The sequence below is a fragment of the Mytilus galloprovincialis genome, chromosome 10 (genome assembly GCF_965363235.1).
Source record: "Mytilus galloprovincialis chromosome 10, xbMytGall1.hap1.1, whole genome shotgun sequence".
Classification (NCBI taxonomy): Eukaryota; Metazoa; Mollusca; class Bivalvia; order Mytilida; family Mytilidae; genus Mytilus; species Mytilus galloprovincialis.
The window spans coordinates 73,520,904-73,542,071 of record NC_134847.1 but is presented as its reverse complement, the minus strand read 5'-3'; the positions used below and the strand labels follow the sequence as shown (position 1 = coordinate 73,542,071).

Here is a 21,168-nt window from a genome sequence, read left to right as displayed (position 1 = left end):
TGTGTGATTTCCAGCAATGGGGGACAAATAGCGATAAGGTGTATTTATCCTATTTCTCCCTCCCTCAATTTCTCTAAAATCCATATTTATTCCATAAATTCCGAATCTTTGTGTTATATTCCCCAATTTAAAGTTTGATAGTTGATGAAAAGATGTTTAAGCATAAATTTCGTTCATGGAAGAATACGTATTTAACCATGAAACATGGAAATTAAAATATTAGTGTTGTTAGTATTGAGCCCATAGTGAAGATATATATATATTTTTTTTTCAATATAAAATGATTTAAATATCAAATGAAGAAACACTTTTGACCTTTGATTATACTGTAGTTAATTTGACTGCTTCATTTGTCTTACCTGTTAAATATGCCATAGTTCCACTTGTCCAGAGACATTATAATTATGGCATGCCTATAATTATTCACGGTAAAGGCAGAATCATTTAGAGTGTAATATGTATTTCACAGTAATGTATTTCAGCCATTAATCATGGCCCTATTTCTCTTCACAGATAAGTAGAATTGCCTTTGAAAAGGGCCTTATTATCTTGAAATATCTTCACATAAGCCGTTTGCTGTCTCGAATTGCAAACGGACCGAGTTGTCGAAGGGGCGAAGTAACCATATGTTTTGCTTATTTTCCTTGTGTCTTCCTCCCCTACCCTAAAAGTCCCTTGCATTGACTACTACGCAATGATCATGAACAGCTGAACTGTTAGATTTCGCTTATTTCTTATAAATTTTCACATTGAATTCATCGTATATTAATCGAAATGTAAGTGGTAAACAATAAGAATAATTTAAGTGTGTTATACGAGAAAAAAAAACAGGAAGTAATGGGAAATTCCCTTTGAAGTCCAGTCATTCTATAAATAAATCGATATATGCTAATCAGGTTTGTACATTGTGTAGGCCGTTTAAAACAACAATTTCTTTATAAACGCTTATTAATTTATGAATCGTATAAATGAAACAATTTCTCAAAACATAACATAGAAATTTAAGACTTGTCTACTTATAACCTTGATGATTCAGATCTTTGTCATGCAATGCAGACCATGCAGAATGTAGTCTAGAGTTCAACACATGAGACAAATAGAAACAGATTCAGCTTGTCCTTGGACACATAAATACATTTCTTTAAAAAATACACACACTCTAATGAAATAAAGTAACTTCAGGCTAATCATGCTAATAATTAAGTCCCTTAAATATGTTAAATAAGTTTCAGAATACACCATCTAAAAGTTTCTGGGTATTTTCATTGGTTTTACACCTAAATGAAAGTAACATTGTTTTATTGGGCATGTAAGATATACAAATTGTTATCATGGTTTATTAAAGGATGATGCTAAGTTCAACTCACTTAGAACAGGTCACTGTCATCCTTGGTATACAATATCCATGATATCAGTCTGATTTTAAATCTCAGTGCTCCCATTTTCTGATATACAAAAATGTATCCTCTGGGAGTTATAGCAAATGAATGTTTAATTTTGATCAGACAGGGGTACAATTGCTCTTTAATTTCCAGATGCTCGTTTCCAGAATCGCACATTTTTCGCTAAAAATATAATTTGAAGTCGGTTATCTCCCTTTCTGGGAATTAGAACTGCTAACATGGCGAAGATGCCATCAAGCTCAATGAAGAGTCAATGATTAGAGCTTTTCAATCACTGTTGATTTAACGATAATTTTTGGTTTAAATAGAGTGGGGTGCTCATTTTCGCCGGGGACACAATTTCGCCGTTTAAGGATTTTGAGGTGTAAAAACTTCAAAGGATGGCTGAAATGGAAGAAATGTACCCGTAAATTATATTTTTATAACAAATATAATATTTTTTTAAACTGAGACAAAATTGCGGCTCCTACCGAAAATGACCGAAAAACGGACAACGATTTTCGGACAATTTCCTGAATAAAAAACGATTTCAAAGAAGTATTTCTAAGTAAATATTTGACTGAATGCCCTAATTTTGAATTCTTTATACCTTTGAAATGTCTGCTATTCATCTATAATGCAATTGATTTGATAAAAATTGTTAAAAGCTGCAGTTATTTGGTTTTAAATAGATGTGTAAAAACGGCGAATATGTGTCCCCCATTGACAAAACATCTGGAAATTTCAAACACCCTTTAATCTTACTTTTCAGATGATTTTCTTAAAACAAACCGGTTTTCAAGCTTAAGTATATTTTGCATTTGAAGTTATCTTCATATAGAAATATCAGTATACTTCAAAAACATTTAGACCTGAACATAAACTGTAGAAAACATGGAAAGATGTGGCGAAAATGAGCACCCCACTCTACATATCTTGTACATTTAAAATTTAAAAATGTTTTTTGTCTTCCAACAAACTTGACTGTTATCAAACTTAAATTTTATAGTTGACTACATTGTGGCTTTGTAGGGTGATATACAGTTGTTACTTTTGTGTCACTTGTCCTCTATTGGAGAGTTTTCTTATTGGCAATCATACCACATCTAATTGTTATATTAGTTATAAAGCACATATACAGTTAACTACAGTAACCCATTGTTTTCTAATTTACTTCTCACTGCTGCTCAGCACTGCAGTTTACCAGTATCTGTGAGTACTCAGCATATATTTTCTCAATAAGAGAAATTAATTCCTATGTAATTGTTGATTCCGGTTTTCATAAGTGGGTTTCTAGTAAGTCCTTTAAAAAAAGCACCCATGTTGAAATAAAAGCTATTTAGGGTACTACCCAGATAAAACTCAGTCTTAAAAGCATACTAGCATTGCTATTATGAGAAGTACACAAAGCTACTACATGGTCTCTGATGAAAAGATGTCTCATTGGCATTCATACCAATTTTTATTCTTATTTGCAAAATTTCATTCATTTTGATGCATACACTTGTCATATTTGTATATACTAATCCTATGATTTTAGCCATACTATGATACACTGTTGGATCACATGATGTTCCAAAATAAGACAAGAACATGTCATCAACTTCATAAACAATATCATGATCTTGATTCCCAACGTTTTAAAAACCTACCGTGCAAAGTTTAACTGAACCCTGGATATTTGGTATCTGGTGAAGGGTTGTTTCATTAGCAATCATGCTACATCTTTTTCTTTTTATATAAACCTTATTTATCCTGCAGAATTGGAAAACCTGTCTAGACCTGGAAAAGCATGTGTTTTTTTTATGGGGAAACAGTTGTATGTCAAATCATATGCTAAAATGCCAATTGATTTATAGATATGTACAAACTTATACATTTGTACATAGTTTCATTATGCATGTTCTTTGACCTATAATGGTTTACTTTTACAAATTGTGACTTGGTTTGAGAAATGTCACATTGGCACTCATACCACATCTTCTTATATCTATATCATGTACTTATACTGTATATATTTTCAGACATCTGGATGATGATTTTAATGAAGCGTGATGACAATTCCTTGGTTGAACAGTGGACAACAAGTTTCTGACCGTCCTAACACAGAACCCATAGATGAACATAGTCTCTACTCCCCATTCAGTGTAGTTTTTTACTCAGATTGTGTACAGGAGGAATATGGAGATTGTTTAACTAATGATAGGTCATTACATGGACTGAGAAGTTTCACAGATTGTTTTGATAAACTAAAAACTGTGCTTTTATTTCGAGTTTTGTCAACATCTTCAGACTTTCATGAGAGATTAAGAAGTTTTAAAGGATCAAAATCTTGCAGGACTGTCCAGTTAAAAAGATCAAAGAAAAGGAAAGTTAATATATTTTGGAAATTATTTTATGTTGCTTTTTCACTTCTCATTTCTTGTGGAAAACATAAACAAAGAGACAGTTCTTCTGTTTTATACAAGAAAAGCTTAATTAAAAAGATTCCTGTTTGCATTTCCATTGGATCCAAAATAAGTTGGATTTCATTAAAGATTGTTAATAATAACCACAGACAAACAAGTAGCAAGAAGCCAAGATCAGTATTTTTGGACTGTAATAACTGTGGCTATCTCAGAGTGATTGCAGAAGCTGACATTTGTCATAAAATCTCAAAACACTTGGAAATAAATAATAAATTTCAAGGCATTACATATCAAAAGTCCTTCCTTAACTCTGACAAAAGATAAACTGATCATAATTTGACAACATTGGACTCATTTCACAAATTTCTCACCAATTTGTTTTCATATTTCAAAACAATTACTTTTGATGAATAATGTCCTCTAAACTAGATCCTTTTTTAGAGGAAAAAATAAAAAACACAAACCTCAGAGATGATATGAAGTATGAACTTCTTCGTATAAAATCATTTGTTGACAGACCAAATACAGAAAAAGGATTTGCTATACGTTTTGCAGCAGCAGGATTTTTTTACACTGGGACTGGAAATAAAGTTAAGTGTTTTGCTTGCTTGAGAGAGAAAGAAGATTGGAAAGATTGGGATCAGCCTTTTAAACTCCATAGGGATTTGAATCCATATTGTGGCTTTTTGACAAAAACTGACCGGACAAATATCCCTGCTGGATCTGAAAGCGTTGAACTGAGAGATAGATTTGATCCCATTACTCATCTGTTTGATTCATTGCCTCCAGAAATTCCAACTGAAGTTGTAGGACCTAGTAAACAGAACTCGTCATCCAAGTTATCTGATATGAACGGTCCACATGAAAACAATATTGATCCATCAGACCCTAACATGAACAGGCCAGATAATTTTGGACCTAATCCTGAACGTAATATAGCTGTTCAAAGCACATCTGAAGATGCTCAATTTAATAGACAGCAAACAGAAACATTTAGTCTCAGTCTGGGTCCTGGATCTGGTCCCAGCTCAAGAGAAAACTTGGCAGCAGTTGCAGCAAGAAGTGCAAGTATTGGTGCAACAAAAACAGAATATAAACCACAAAATATGCAAAAAGTTGATGCTGGAAATCTTAAGTATGAAAGACATAGACTAGAAACTTTTAGAACTTGGCCCATGGGAACTCCTGTTACTGCCAAGGAACTTGCTAAAAATGGATTTTATTACACCGGAACCGGAGACAGAGTACAGTGTGTATTCTGTAAAGGTATACTTAAAGATTGGGAAGTGGGAGACAAGCCACATATTGAACATAAAAATAGATTTCCAAGATGTCCATATGTTTTAGGAACTAATGTGGGAAATGTTGCTATGCCGCCTCCAAATCCATCAAGTACAAATCAACCACCAAATGTTGGGTTCCTCAATAATCAGCCCATGTCCAATATGGAGGCACTAGGTATCAACACAGAACGTCCTAAGAATCCACAATATGCTGTAGAATCTAGTAGGATATCTACATTCAGAAACTGGCCAACATATAAACATCAGACTCCAGAAACTCTGGGATCAGCTGGATTTTTCTTTGCAGGTTAGAACTAAAATAGAATAATTACAATTTTCAGTCTTAAAAAATTCTATGAAGCCAAAAACAAATGACAGGTTGATAAATGCAGAATTGAAAGTGACACATAAAATTGCTTGCAATCAAAAAAAAATTATTTTTAAATGATTTATGAACCACGAACTGTCTTGAAAGTTTTTGTGTTTATACTAATCATGCTCCAAACAATTATAGATATTAGGTAGGTAGATGCTAGTTCTTTCATACAGATTTACCTATAAAAGTTTACCATGCAACAAATTCAGTCTACACAAGAAATTGTAAACCTGAAGGACAAGTTTTGAACCTCAAAACAGATGAGGACAAGCATTATATGCTAAAAACAAATATCCAGTGGTAAACAATATACAATTGATCATGGTACATGCAAACAACCAACAACAATACTTCAAAATTAGATTACATGTATCATTATGTATGATCTATAAAACCAAGAGATATCAACTGTTCTATGAAGATAACCCTATCTCTTTGACAGTTAAATAAACAGTTGTGATTGGCATAAGGGGTAATTTTTTATCTTAAAATATTTGATGTTTATGCATGGAGTTTATTGATTATTTTTTTTTCAACATAAAAAGAAGAAAATGACATATAATTACCAATGAGACAACAATACAGTTCTGCAAATAGTGGATGCATTAATGATTCTATATTCATGAAGTTGAAAAAAATAAAAGTTATTTCTACAATTCCAACTTCTCTATTTTTACCATGGCTTTTCAAGTTTAAAAATAATGTTTCCAACATTTGAAATATAGCTCCAAAGCATTTTAATAACTTTGAGCAACCAATTTTTGATATGGCTTGATGATAATTTTAATTTTTTATAGGATTTGGTGATAATGTGAAATGTTTTTATTGTGATGGAGGCCTGAGGAACTGGGAAGCTGGAGATGATCCGTGGGTTGAACATGCTAGGTGGTTTCCTAAATGTCCATTTGTCTTGTCAGTTAAAGGGCAAGAATACATCAAAAATGTACAAGCTGCTTTCCAACAGGGTGGACAGAGGCAACAAACTAGAGGTTTGTTATGATATATATTTAGCTACCCTTGAATTTATAGTACTGTGAATTTAGAAGTTATTGCTATGTTTGATTAGTGTGAATATCACAATAATAAGAACTCTCATTCTGATGTCTGATAGTTACAATGTATATGTATGCAGATTTTCACAAATTTAAATAAGTATTCTCACATTTATTTTTTTGGAGAAAATCATATAAAGGCAACAGTAGTATACCGCTGTTCAAATGCAAGTGGTAATATGTTGTACATGCAAGGTGTTTAGGATGCAAAGATTCATCCACTTCAAGGAATGACCTGAGAATCTGTCCCACTTGAACTATTGACGTCATACAACAACACTTTTCCATTGTGGCGTCAGATATTTTGTATTATGACGTCAAAATTTTACAGGAACCTGTGTGATGTCCAGTAATGGCAGACAAATAGCGATAAGGTGTTAAAGATGATATGCTTTACTATTATGTTCTGTAGAATTTTGGAGGATAATTTAGTAAAAATAAATGTTCAACCAAATTAATATTTGTTCAAAATACGGATTGTGTGATTTTAGATGCAGAAAGAGACTAATAAATTAAATGTGACAGTAATGAAATATTATAACTCTCAATGTGTGTTTACTTCAGTCGCTGGTGGACATCAGATAGAAGATAGAGAAATAAAAGCCAGGATGGAGTTACCTCTTGTCAGGACAGTGCTTAGTACTGGTGTTAGTAAATCAAGTGTAATGAAGGCTATAGAAAAACGTCTCCGAGACACAGGTAAGAAAGATTTTCTGTACATGGGTTCCTGTATGAGTGTATCTATCATTTTTGACCCTGGCAGTTTTAAATATGTTCAGAATGTTTATACTTTCTTTACTTTTAATCTGGTATATTTCTACAGAAAGTAAACACCTGTTAGTAATGTATAGTACAGCACATTTGTAGGACAAATGTCATAAAAAAAACGAAAATATACAATTTTCGCAATACCTAGAACCAATGTGTGCCCAATTTCAATATAAAAGATGCATATAAAAGTCTTGTTTCAAATATTTATCAATAGAAAATGTGATTATGTTATGTATCAGAGACAACATTAACGGACAAACATAGAAAAAAATACCTACATGCTAAAATGTTCCTCTCTGAGGTAACTGAAATGAATTGCCATGGAACATTATTAAAAGTAAAGCAAACAGTCAAAAACAGACATAAGATTAGGTTACAAGCTACATACATGCAAGTATTATGCCTTTCAATCAATATATCATTATTTTAAAATGCATGTACTATAATTATATATGATATTTTCAGCTTCCTTATCTTGTTTTCATTGTGGATTAATTAGTATTCTTATGTTACCAATTTCCGTGGGTGTAGGGAAACAATGAATTTAAATGTTTAACGAGGTACTATTTTTCTAACGAATTTGTATCAGACTTTGACAAATCCACTAAATCAAATATCCATGAAAATATAAGTTTTTCTTAATCCACAATTATTGGTATCCACTAATATGTGTTAATCCACAGTATAACTAAAGATTTTTTTATAGGAGATGATTTTGCTGATGCTGAAGCTTTACTTGAAGCAGTTTTAACAATGGAGGCTCAGCCTGAAGACATAGGTATAACTACTCCTACCCAGGGGACAAACACAGCAGGACCTAGTTCATTGCCTACACCATCTAGTACTGCAGGGCCTTCAGGTAGTCAAGCAGGACCAAGCAGCATAGGTGTGTAGATCTTTGTGAAGTTGATGTTTCTGTTTAGGATGAAATCTTCGTATTTGTGGTTGTCTATGAAATCAGATATTTATACGATGCATTAGAAATATGTAAAATATGTCAGGCTGTTTGCTCTTTTTATTTTATAACAAAATTTGCATTAGGTAATGAAGCATTATTATTGAAGACAAGAATTAATAAGTATTGTATTCAATTCTGAATTTACATTTCATCCCAAATGATAAAATGGTAGATTGTTTTTATACAGAAAACAGTTCTTTAAGTGATAAGGTCTGGCATTATAACTTTATCAGGCAACATCAAACTAAATTCAACATCACAATTAAATGTCAGCCAATGAAGAGTTGAGATTAAGCATGTACATGTTGTTTGCCTAATGTTTGTTATAGGGGAGGGAATGTATCAGAAACTTATTGAAATAATTATTGTCAATATTTACTTGTATTACAGAAGTCTCAGGTATTATAATAACTGCAGGTCAGCAGTTCAAAGAGTATCTGCTGACATTGTTTGTATATCCTTCCCATCTGATAATTCAAAGGAATATACTCCTGGAAATTTTAAAATGAAATACTTGTACCTTGTCTGCAGCAACATATATATGTCCAGTAATATGTAAGAGAGTAAATTAAGTTTGCATACTTTCTGAAACCAAGGTTTTTGTTAATTAAGAATTGAACACATGTAACAAAAAAAATCCTATATATATGTGATTAGGAAGGAGTAGTTAACTCCCCTTATTTGATATACCAATTAAAGGGAGATAATCAAAATGTATACTTTGGATAGTTGATGCATACACAGTGTTGTATAGATATTTTAAATATAATGTTATTTTGAAGCTAAACAATTACTGGGACTTGTTATCTGTCTACATGCATTACTGAAAACAATTGCATAAATTTTCAAATCAAATTGATTTAAATTTGTAAAAGGTGTACCATACAGTAAAACATAAACTTTTTTAAACCAAAATAATTGATTTTCAGGTTCAGAAAAAGGCCCAGCAAGCAATTCAAGTTCTACAGGTCATCAGCAAAATGGTAAGTTTATAATATTTCCTTATAAATTATTACTTTACATAGGAAGCCCCATAAGCAAATTTTAAAGCCTTATTGCAATTCAGCTTTTCTCTACTACTAAAATAATGAGGTCCAACTTGTTAGCTGGCAAGACATATAAACAATGAGTCAAAGAATTCAACTTTATATACAATCTTATTTACATGTAGGACAATAGTGTTGATTAAACATTTTCTGTGACTAACATAAAGATTTTTACTGCTTGCAGATTTCTTGTTAAACTACTCATTTTAGATATTTTCATTATCCTTTATGGGGATCTTCTCACCATCTCAGCATTTTTACAAATTTTCCTTTTTTGGTCTCTGAAAACTGTACCTTAATAACCTTTTTGCATTTATGTGCTTGTATAGTGGTTTTTATTGGTTTTTAGCTCACCTGGCCCAAAGGGCCAAGTGAGCTTTTCTCATCACTTGGCGTCCGGCGTCTGTAAACTTTTACAAAAATCTTCTCCTCTGAAACTACTGGGCCAAATTAACCCAAACTTGGGCACAATCATCATTGGGGTATCTTTGTAATTTTTCGTAAATTTTTGTTGTCTTTTACAAAAATCTTCTCCCCTGAAACTACTGGGTCAAAGTTAACCAAACTTGGCCACAATCATTATTAGGGTATCAAGTTTGAAAAATTTAACTGTTGACCCGGTCAACCAACCAAGATGGCCGTCATGGCTGAAAATAGAACATAGGGGTGAAATGTAGATTTTGGCTTATAACTTTGAAACCAAAGCATTTAGAGCAATTCTGCAAGGGGTTAAATTGTTAATCAAGCAAATATCTATCTTCCCTGAAAGTTTTAGATGAATTTGACAATGAATTGGATTTTCACCATGACATCTATAAAATTTGTAATTTTTGAAATACAAAACTGTTATTTCTGTTCTATAGTTACTTTATTAGAATTACAGTTTGAAAGTAATAGTAAGTAGGTTAATGTTGCCTCTGGTGCAGGAAATAATAATAAAAATCACAATTGAAGTTTACATATTGTATTGTCTGCTGCTTGAGTAATATTCAATATGATAAGTACACTGTAATGAGTTCAAAATTGAAACAACTATAGATTTGTGCATTTTTCCTACAAGTTAATAAAAGTTTTGTCTAGCACAAAATGTAGCAAATAAACTTGGTGCATGGAGAATATTATGGGACCCTGCTTAGTGCAGATTAGTTGATGTAATATTTTTTTTAAATCTAAACAAAAGACTAAATAATTAATACTTTCAAGTTTGTCTAAAGTTATAAAACTTTTTCACCAATTGATTCCTGTTTAATTTTCAGAATGAACAACTATTTATTTCCCTCTAAAACTTATGTGATGATGTGCCATTTTAAGCATTAACAAGATGTTTCCTGGTGCAAATATGATTTGTTTATAATATAAAAAAGCAACCATTCTGCTAGCTAGGTGACAAGCCTTCACAGAGTGCACACACTTTCTGTTTATACAACAGGCTGTGCTGCAAACATTATCTCTGAAAAAATAATTACATATATACTTTAATATAATATACATAAAAAAGTTCAGACAAGTGCTTTTGGCTCTAAGCTTAATACACATAAAGCCATAAAGGGTGGCTCCAAAAATGAGAAATACATTGAGATGAATTTGGACAAATGCACCTATAAATAAATGATTAGATATATCTACAGACTATTTTCATATTATGGACTTTTGATTCAGGAGTATATATATATATATATAGGTTATCTTAGCTGTGGTATGACATTCTAGTATTCCATCAAGTATGAGCAACTGAAAGATCAAGCTTACAGTTGCATGAGTTAGTGCAATATTGGGAGAAAATTAACTGTTGAATGTTTTCTACACACAACAAAATCATTAGACAACAGTTTATCCCCCATCCCCAACTCCATAATTAATCTTGATTCAAATACATGTATATTTTGTTTATGCAGAAAAAATTAACATATGTACATACTAAGCAGGAGGGTAACAATTATTTAAGCTCTGCTCATAATTTGTTTTAGTTTTACCTTTGTATGTTCAGTAAGATGTGGATTATAATATCATTATATTATTAAAAATATCATCATATTATTTCAGATATGATTACTTGTAAGATATGCCTGGAAAATGAAGTTGGTATAGTCTTTCTACCATGTGGTCATCTTTGTTGTTGTGTCCAGTGTGCACCAGCTGTCCAGCAGTGTCCAGTATGTAGGGCACAAATTAGAGGGAATGTTAGGACATACATCACGTAATTGACAGAGTTGAATATATTTTTATGAATATCAATGCTTAATTGATATATTTATTTAAATTTTGGACTGCGAAACCGGTTGAGAATTATATGCTGGAGTTCGATGTTTGCCTCTAAAATTATGATGGAAAAATATCAGCGTGTTCTCAGTGTAGTAGTATTTGTTGTTGACCAATCTCAATGAAAGACTAGGACACTACTGTCATATAAAGGAGGAAATAACTTGAATGTTGGCAATGTTTTGTGTGGATGCTAGTGATAATGCAGTAATTTTATTTTATTTTAACTATTTAGCTGAAACAAAAGTCAGGAAGGAGAGTAATTATAATGAATAGAAAAAAAGCTGTTGAAAGATGTTGTGTCAACCCAAGTTACCAGTATCAAGAAGAACGGATTACCAGTAAATGTGATTATTCCAGCCAATACTATGATATGACGGTGATGTCGACTCTGTACCTAACAGGCCTAGAGTTTTTTCTCTGTACTTTTGGTTCAAACTAAATACATGTGAATACACCATTTATGTTCATGAGCTCATAGAATAAAATAAAGTTTTTTTATTTATTAATACTCATTTATAATTATTCTCACCTTAATTATTTATTCTTTTATGTTGGTGTTCAGATTGTTCCTAAAGTACTAATTATTTGTACTACTGTAAACTGGGAAATTTTCGCGCTGTCTTTATTTCGCGTTTTATGAACACAATCTAAATTCACGTGGCTTTGAATTCGCGATTTCCCCGTGGCTTATATAAATATTTTCAAAAGGGATATATAAAGTGAAAAGCTTTACATGTATAGTAAATCAAGTGATAAAATCAATCAGAAATCTTTTGTTTTCTGTTCATTAATGTTAAAAGAGATTAAAAGTTGTGTCTTGTCTTGTCTACTTGTAAAAACACATACACAAGAACAGAGAAGACAAGCTAATTAAGAGTGAATTAAATGCTGTCAGAGTTAATGGTAATTAATCGATCTTTGATATGATTAATCTGTGTAGCAAATTCAAAGAGGTAATACTTTTATAAGTGATTGACAGGTATCATTGACATATTTGTAATGAGTGCTGTTTATGTAACAATATCGGTAGTGTCCGCTTGCTTGCATTGTGATGTCTTCAATGCTAATGAGATAACTTGAGAGTTAAAGTAATAATTTCTTACATTGCTTTTTATTTAAACTTACAGTTATAATTTAAGGTTAAAAGAAATACAGGCTCGATCTGTCGTTGGTAAAATCCGTGTTATACAGTGGTCCCCTACATATCCTATTCATTTACGTATACATTTATAGTATTCATCGTATGAATAGATTTTCCTTGAAATTTTCGCTGTCGTTTAATATTCCCGTTTCAAGTCTTACGGCGAAAATAGCGAAAATTAAACTGCCGTGAAAATTTCCCTGTTTACAGTATATAAAGTACAAATTTTTAACACCTGGTATCAATTCAGAAGGTTGAGTATTTTATATTCATTGTTTTTATAATATGCATTTTCTCCATATGGATTGCTGTCTTTTTTAATTCAAATAAGCATGATAATTATGTTGATTTACCTATGTAAATTTAGTCCCAATGTTAAAGGGGCACTAGCTACGAGATATATAAAAAATCTAAAGTTTGATTTTTTCTGTTCAATCAATAATGAAAGTGAAATAGTGAAATAACAATTCGCTTTTTGCAGCCAAAAAGGTTCAATTTTGTCAAATTACGCTAAGAAACATTGATAATTAGTAATTCACTTGCAAGTGAATGAGTCAACCTCATTAAATCCGTATTCATGTGAACTTCAATTTAACCCCTAGCTAGAGATTGACAACGCATGCATTGTACGTGTACTGGTTATTTAAAGAAAAAGAATGTCAACAAAGAAAATGAAACTACGGTAAATCAGTTGATTACTAATTCGATGCACATAAAATCATTCTTATACGGTTAAAAACAATGAGAAACATCTATTTTTAATCTATAAAATAAAATCAAACAAACCTATAAAAATACAATTGCACGTGTTGGTTTAATCTATTCATATCTTTATTTATGTTTACATCGCTTATATTGTCATCTGAGGTCAAATCGATTGGTAATTAGATGGCGTCTGGACTAAAATACACAAGAAACAAACCTATATATTATCTACCCCATGCTCTGTAAACTGTTTATTTTAGACTTTTGATAGTTTGGATAAATGTTTTACATTGTCATAAATCAAATATGAGAATTTGAGTCAAATCGGTGACCATGAATTTGACAGCTAGTGCCCCTTTAATGATATTGCTTGTTTTAATCTTTATATGATATAGTTAGAGTTATCTCCCTTTGAATAGTATAGCAATTTACAAGAATTCATAATTTTATCAGGAATCAAGGCATGTTTGTATGGATAAACTAATGCTTGCTGTATGGTGTGAGCCTCCATGTTGAAGGCCGTACCTAGACGTATAATGATTTATTTTTATATAATGTTACTTAGATTGAGAGTTGTCTCATTGGCACTCATACCACCTCTTCCTATATCTATAATATCAGTAATGAGTTGCAATGTTGCATTTTACATGGTATGATTTTGTAAATGTAGTTCCCAAACAAAACTTATTTTTACAAGATCAGCCCTATGCTTAGATTATGTCTTTTTGTTTGTTTCAACAAATTTTGACTATCAATAATTCTTTTATATCCTGTTATCTTTTAATTTAAAGATGAGGAGATGTGTTATGATTGCTAATGAGACAACTATTCACCAGAGATCAAATGATCTGGATGTAGGCAACTGCAGTTTAATAAACTAATCTTAAAGAGTAGATGAGATAAGCCCTTATATGACCCTAATATTTTAAACTTTCAAATAAGAATATTAGTTTACTAACTATAACATGTTTAACACTGAATCATAGGTAAAGGTGGTACCCAACACTTTCACTAAAATTAATTTGGCTCTTTTAATTTTCATAAAATTTTGACAACGTATTTACTTTGACCCTTTAACCAAAATTATAAATTTCAAAAATTTTGAGCCAACCATTTTATCAAAAAAATTACACTGGTTATAAAGCAGATTGACAAACACCAATTTTGATCATTGAGAAGCTTAATATTCCCTTTACAACACAACATTATTAAAACGTTTGGCTGATTTTACAGAGTTATCTCCCTGTAGTGTTAGGTACCACCTTAAACAATGACTATATACACATGTAGGTTTATGGTATTTTTTGTTGACTTTTTTTTTAAATTAGGGTTCTTCACAATACAGTACATCAGAAATAGCACACATTTGTAACTGCTTTATACCTACAGAAACTAAAAAGGTTTAACATCCTCAATCATTTTGTTTCTCAGTCAAATAAGACATTTTATAAATGAGTGTGAAATTGTGTATTAAAGACGTTTTATGTGTTCATGAGGTCAGATAGACATCTCATGTATATAAGTTATAAAGTTATTAAACTTGCCTTAAACTAATGTAAAAGTAATAATTTTTAAAAGTGTTCATTTACAGCATTGTATTTACCAGTTTTTGATGAGGTTTAACGGTTTTAACTGGTTGGCAGTAAAAAAAATAAATGGGTGTATTTGTGTAAACTTATTTTATTAATTAAATTCAATTTAAGTTATTATAAATTACACATTTTGCAACAAAAGCAATGGATTTGTGGAATAATAACATGTTTTAAAGATCGATAAGCTTGTTATCTCTAAACCAATTTAAATGGGAATGAACGGATATGTGGAATACATGTGTGCATCAATGTGACAGTAACCCAATTGCAAAGTGTATTTTTTTAACAGAGGCTTGCCAATTTTAGGGGGTTTCGTGGGTAGAAGTGAACCACGAAGTCAAATGTTTAACGAATACCATAATTTCAATAGGCTTTGTATACAGAGATTGGCAAAACCATGAAATCAAATATCCACAAAATGGCAGTTTTCAGCAATCCCACGATAATAAATGAATCCACAGTATTGCCATTCAATACTCACAGAATGCTTGTTATCTCTATTCTACACTTCCGTACCTCTTCTTCTTACATTCAGAGATACAGCATCAAACATGCATTACAACTTTGTAAGCACAACTTTCTAAATAATACATAACTCCCATTTAGGAGATAACTGTATTGTATTTCAAGCTTCGACGGCATCAAACATCAATTGGGGGATTTGATGGTCGCAAATAAAGTTTACTGGCGACGCGTTTGTGGAGACAGTAAACAGGTATTTGCTACCATCAAATCCACAATTGATGCCGTCGGAGCTTTCAATTCAATATTGTTGTCTCCATTCTAATGAAACTGACAGAAAAACAACGTTAAAACATGTATTAAAAATATGTCATATGCCGTCTGCACTTGTAAGTAAGTGACGTTATCCAATCAAAATGAACGTTACAAACATTGTTGCATTAGAATTGTATATCAATATGGTTAAAAACAGTTGTTGTGGTGACTTTAGTTGTAAGGAATTGTTGGATAAGTTGCTTTTTGTTACCTTAAAAGCATTCAGCATATATGACATGGACATTCAAGGTGAAAACAATTTAAGCAGTATTGTTATGTTATTGTTCTTTCTTTTGGGTCAACCGGGATTAAGGCTAAAAGTTTGTTTTAATATAAGAGAGTATTATGTATCTTTTCTGGCAACAGACAACCTGTGGACTCCTCAAAGACTTATTATGTTGTTCACATGCAGAGTATTCAAGACCTAAGATTTAAAATCCACAAAAGCAGTTTATAAGGACATAAAATATGAAGTTTTAGCAAATTAAGTGTGCAGGCTTTTGGTTTTGGAACTTTCCAGATTTTACACAAATAACCATGAGATATTTTGCATGCACTCAAGTGAAAATCTTTCTTTTTATTCCCCACTTACAATAGTAGAGGGGCATTATGTTTTCTGGTCTGTGCGTCCCGGTTGTTCATCTGTGCATCTATCCGTTCATTCATTCGTTCGTTCGTCTGTCCAGCTTCAGGTTAAAGTTTTTGGTCAAGGTAGTTCTTGATGCAGTTGAAGTCCAATCAACTTGAAACTTAGTACACATGTTCCCTAAGATATGATCTTTCTAGTTTTTAATGCCAAATTAGAGTTTTTACCCCAATATCACGGTTCACTGAACATAGATAATGATAGTGCAGATGGGGCATCAATGTACTGGGGACACAGTCTTGTTAAATCAAAGATAATTGTAATGAAGAAGAGTTCTCCTCGTTTGAATTTTTGCTTAAAATGTGAATGATGCTGCTTTTTCAGCTCACCTGCTCCATGAAGACTGTGTGAACTATTGTCATCACCTGAGGCCTGTCAATCCAACTTTGAAACTACAATTATCTTTAGAATGTCTTCTTCCAGAAAAAGGGGGAAACTCAGGTGCTCTAAAATTGAAAATGACTTTCTTTTGAATACACACTTTAATACTCTCCTAGACACAGTTTCATCAAATATATGACTATGTATCTTAGTATCTGAGGTATAACCTTGGTTATAAAGCTTCAAACAATTCAATGATGCATAAAATATAAGCATTAAGTCATTGTGACCAATGAACTTACAAACAAAAAAGGATGGAGGATTGTCAGTTTTCTTTGCATTATATTATAAGTAATAGGATATATTTTGTATGTGTGGATCTTGTAAGGTCCTCATGCCCATCAGACAGTTTTCGCTTGACCTCAACCTCATTTAAAGGATCAGTGAACAAGGTTAAGTTTTGGTGGTCAAGTCCATATCTCAGATACTATAAGCAATAGGTCTAGTATACTCGGTGTATGGAATCACTGTAGGTGTCATCTGACCTTGACTTTATTTTCATGGTTCAGTGGTTATAGTTAAGTTTTTGTGTTTTGGGTCTGTTTGTCTTATACTGTATGCAATAGTTCTACTATATTTGGTGTATGGAATGATTGTAAGGTGTGCATGTCTAGCTGGAAGCCTGTGTCATCTGATCTTGACCATATTTTCATGGTTCAGTGGTCAAAGTTATTTTTTTAAGTTTTGGTCTTTTTTTCTAATACTATATGCAAAAGGTAAACTATATTTGGTGTATGGAAATATTTTATGATCTATATGTCAGTAGCCATTTTATTTGACCTTGACCTCATTTTCACGGTTCATTGCTCTAAGTTAAATTTTTGTGTTTTGGTCTGTTTTTCTTTAACTATAAGCAATAGGTCAACTATATTTGTTGTATAGAAGAATTGTTAGATGTAAATGCCTGTCTGGCATGGTTCATCTGACCTTGACCTCCTTTTCATGTTTCATTGGTCAATGTTTACTTTTCTTGGTTTATGTTCAAGTTTATGTGGCAATTTTAATAAACCTTTATATTTAGGACTATCACCATAATATCAATGATTAGTAAAGAAGGCGAGATATTTCAGTGTGTGCACTCCTGTTTTTAGAAGTTAATGTTTTAAAAAATGCTGATTAAAGAATACTTTAATTTTAGCCTTGATTATGTATGCCACTATTTTAAGACTTTTATCATGTATTTTAATGGGTAATTATGGTTGCAAACTCCATTGGAAATTTGAATTGAGATTATGACCATATCTTGAGGGGGGGGTTGGGAAAAAGGAGGGGGAGTGAAAAAATAAAATTGGGGGAGAGGACAATTTTTTTTTTCATTTCAGATTTCAGAAATTAAAAATAAAATTTCTTTCAATATTTTTTTTGTAAAACAAGAGGTTCAATTCGCAACAGCATAGTGTATTTTGCATAAAAGCAGAAAAAAAATGAATATAAATTCAAATCATATAACCAATTCTAAGTTCTTTGACTACAGTTATTCTGTGTCAGAAGCCTATTATGTGTCAAATATCTAATAGCAATCTAAATTAAGACATGTATCAAGCGCGAATGGTGTGTCCATTTTTGCCCCAACTGTTCAGGGTTTACCTCTGTGGTCGTGATATTTGTAGTAAAGCTTTATACTTAGGACTATCAACATAAAATGAATGATCAGGAAAGCAAACAAGACATTTCAGCGTGTGCACTCTTGTTTTATATATAATTTTAATACGATATTTCCGAATTGAAAAGTTGCATTTATACATCTGCCGGCTAAATCATAACTGAAATGATAAAAATTTAAATTTTCACTCGTAAAAGATCTGTTAAGATAAATTGACTATAAAATTGAACTTGACAATAGACTGATTTTAGATAGGCAAATTATTGTATAACCTAATAAATGGATTCAGGCTACAACATTTACTAAGAAACTATGTTTAAGACGAGGACTATTCGATAATGGAGGAGGGGCGACGAACTTCGAAATAAAATGACATGAAAATGCAAATTATCGAAAAAAAAAAATGTTTTCAAAATCGATATCCTAAATCACAAAATGTTTAAAATAATTATCTTTATACGCCCGGCATGTATACGTATCAATCTAAATTATCAATCAAACAAACTGGATTCCTTATGATAAAGTTAAAAAAAAGTTTTGGGAACAAGACATCTGGAAGAAAGTGGCTCTTATGGGATGTAAAAAAAAATATAAAGCTTTTAATTATATTTGATGCCTGTTTTAATACGATACCGAGAGTTTGCTGCAGTGGCCATTTTATTACAAGAAACGTTAAAATGTTGTTCTATAGACATCTCATACTCGTTTTAAAATTATTAGCTTTGTTTATATAATCTTAGGTTTTTGAGTTTAAAATGTTAAACTGGAGTGGTGTCAAAATATGAATATTATAAGATATTTTCATTATTAATGGAAAACTTGCTCTCCTTACACCTGGCCTTTTATTAGATTTTATGTTCACTCTATAATTACGCAAATATTTGCACTGATAAGAAACCTGTGGCCTCATTTAACCTTTCAAATTCCTTTTCTCTATAAAATATTTAATCTGTAAATAAATATAACATTTTGAACTTGAAATGGAAGACATAAGTCTAAAAATATTTATTCTAATCTCATAAATATAACGTGATTTTGGTTTCTCGTTCGACGAATTCAACAGAATGCTAGACATATATTTGTATGTGATGAGACTACAACAAAATAAATCTGAATCAAAATGTTTTGTATAATAACTGTGAGAACTAATTTTGATTTATAGAATCCATGCAAGGTGAACTTGTCCGTTAAAAATAACTCATCGAAGACACTAGGCTCTAGACGCACGGTTTGTCTTCAACAGTGACGGCTCGAATAATAAAAGATTCAAGTCCAAAGAAAGTTCCAAAATGAACAGCAAATATAACTCAAAATTCCAAAAGGTTAGTCAGCGCTTGCCTTATCTCGAGAAAACTAAATAAAACAGGTTTTTCCGAAGATAAAAAAGAGATTAATGAACCAAATACGAATGAAAAGGGTTCACAAATAGGAAGCACATTGTAAATGAAGACTGTCAGTTTCTCTGTTACTATGAGTTATGGACAATTGATACATAAAAAGATAACTTCCAGGAATCATGCACAAAACACGATGGACAGTATACACAAGACAATATCGTTCACTATAGCAACCGACTCCTACTGACACACAATTTGGATATATATACTAAAAATTGAATTATGTGTCCACACTAATTTTATTTATATATATATATATATATATATATATATATATATATATATATATATATATATATTGTACTAAAAAAATATTGACACCGTATGCTTGTGGCATAACATCGTGGCCACAAGTTAATTTTTTTTCTGTTTAGTATTAAATTTATATTAAGATTCATTTTGTTACATCTTGTGATCAATTTCATTTGGCAATCATCAATGGCAGTCAGATCGCCTGCACTGCAGCCGTCCCGCTAGACCACACGACCACCTGGGCTCTACAATAATAAAGCTTTCAGTGGCTGTGTGTTACCTTTCCTCGTCAGTTTTAATCTAGCGGCGTACTACAATATATATACCTTTTAGTTTGGATAAACCAAATATGAGAATTTGAGTTAAATCGATAAACGTGAAATTAACAGCTTATGCCCTTTTAAATATGATAAAATAAGCCTAAAAATGTATATTCTGCACATTCTTTTTTTTACAGCTATGTCTTTTACTGTAAATTCTAAAATATAAGATGAGGTTGCATGGTAAAGTGTTGTTTAAAGCTACATGTTTGAAATAAATGGTCAACAAAGCATGTACTCGATAATACCAGAGACATGTATACTAAATGTATTTACATGTCTCTGATAATACACATTAGAACTTAGAGAGTATTTTTGTCTAGACGCCATCTAATTAACTATTGAGATGACCTCCGAAAACTGCAGACGGTCACCTAACCCGATACTGACAAACATAAACATAAATATAAGTAGATATCTCGTGCTTTATCTAGGTCTGTTTGATTTCAAATGTTAGGTTAAAAAAAGTTAATTGTCGTTTTTACCTGTATAAGAATGTTGATCAATTCAGTGAATGAAATGGTTTACCTTTGTTTAACTTTCAAGGTTGTCACTCATTTCCATTTAGTGGTTGAATACGACTAATTCATGTATAACCCGTCTCTAGCTAGTGGTTTGAATTGAAGGTTACATGCATACGGATTCAATAAGTTGAAGTTATTTATTTGCAAGTAAAAAAATTAAAAGCGATGTATCTTTGCCAATTTACAAAGTAGAACCAAAATTGGCTGCTAAAAGCGAATCATTATTTCATTTTTTCACTTTTATGAATGATTAAAACAAGCAAAATAGTATTCTATTTTTTTCATATCTCGT

At 31.6% G+C, this 21,168-nt stretch overlaps 1 protein-coding gene across 2 annotated transcripts; it reads left to right on the top strand.

Annotated features, from left to right (window-relative positions):
- The first annotated feature begins 663 nt into the window (after positions 1–663).
- Positions 664–12,044, top strand: LOC143048348 (baculoviral IAP repeat-containing protein 7-like). Of its 2 annotated transcripts, none has more exons than XM_076221992.1 (7): positions 664–776; positions 3,407–5,380; positions 6,247–6,438; positions 7,066–7,200; positions 7,979–8,158; positions 9,160–9,213; positions 11,320–12,044. In XM_076221992.1, exons 2-7 carry the CDS (start codon positions 4,204–4,206, stop codon positions 11,475–11,477), a joined length of 1,896 nt encoding a protein of 631 aa, XP_076078107.1. In that variant the 5' UTR covers positions 664–776; positions 3,407–4,203; the 3' UTR covers positions 11,478–12,044. The 2 variants fall into 2 exon arrangements, with proteins under 2 accessions (XP_076078107.1, XP_076078108.1); XM_076221993.1 differs by having other exon boundaries at positions 764–896.
- Positions 12,045–21,168: the final 9,124 nt, after the last annotated feature.

Bases quoted from the DNA above. Each gene is read 5' to 3' on its own strand.
- LOC143048348 (XM_076221992.1), top strand. From the start codon at position 4,204: ATGTCCTCTAAACTAGATCCTTTTTTAGAGGAAAAAATAAAAAACACA. The intron at 5,381-6,246 runs GTTAGAACTAAA...AATTTTTTATAG, and splicing joins AGCTGGATTTTTCTTTGCAG to GATTTGGTGATAATGTGAAA. The intron at 6,439-7,065 runs GTTTGTTATGAT...TGTTTACTTCAG, and splicing joins ACAGAGGCAACAAACTAGAG to TCGCTGGTGGACATCAGATA.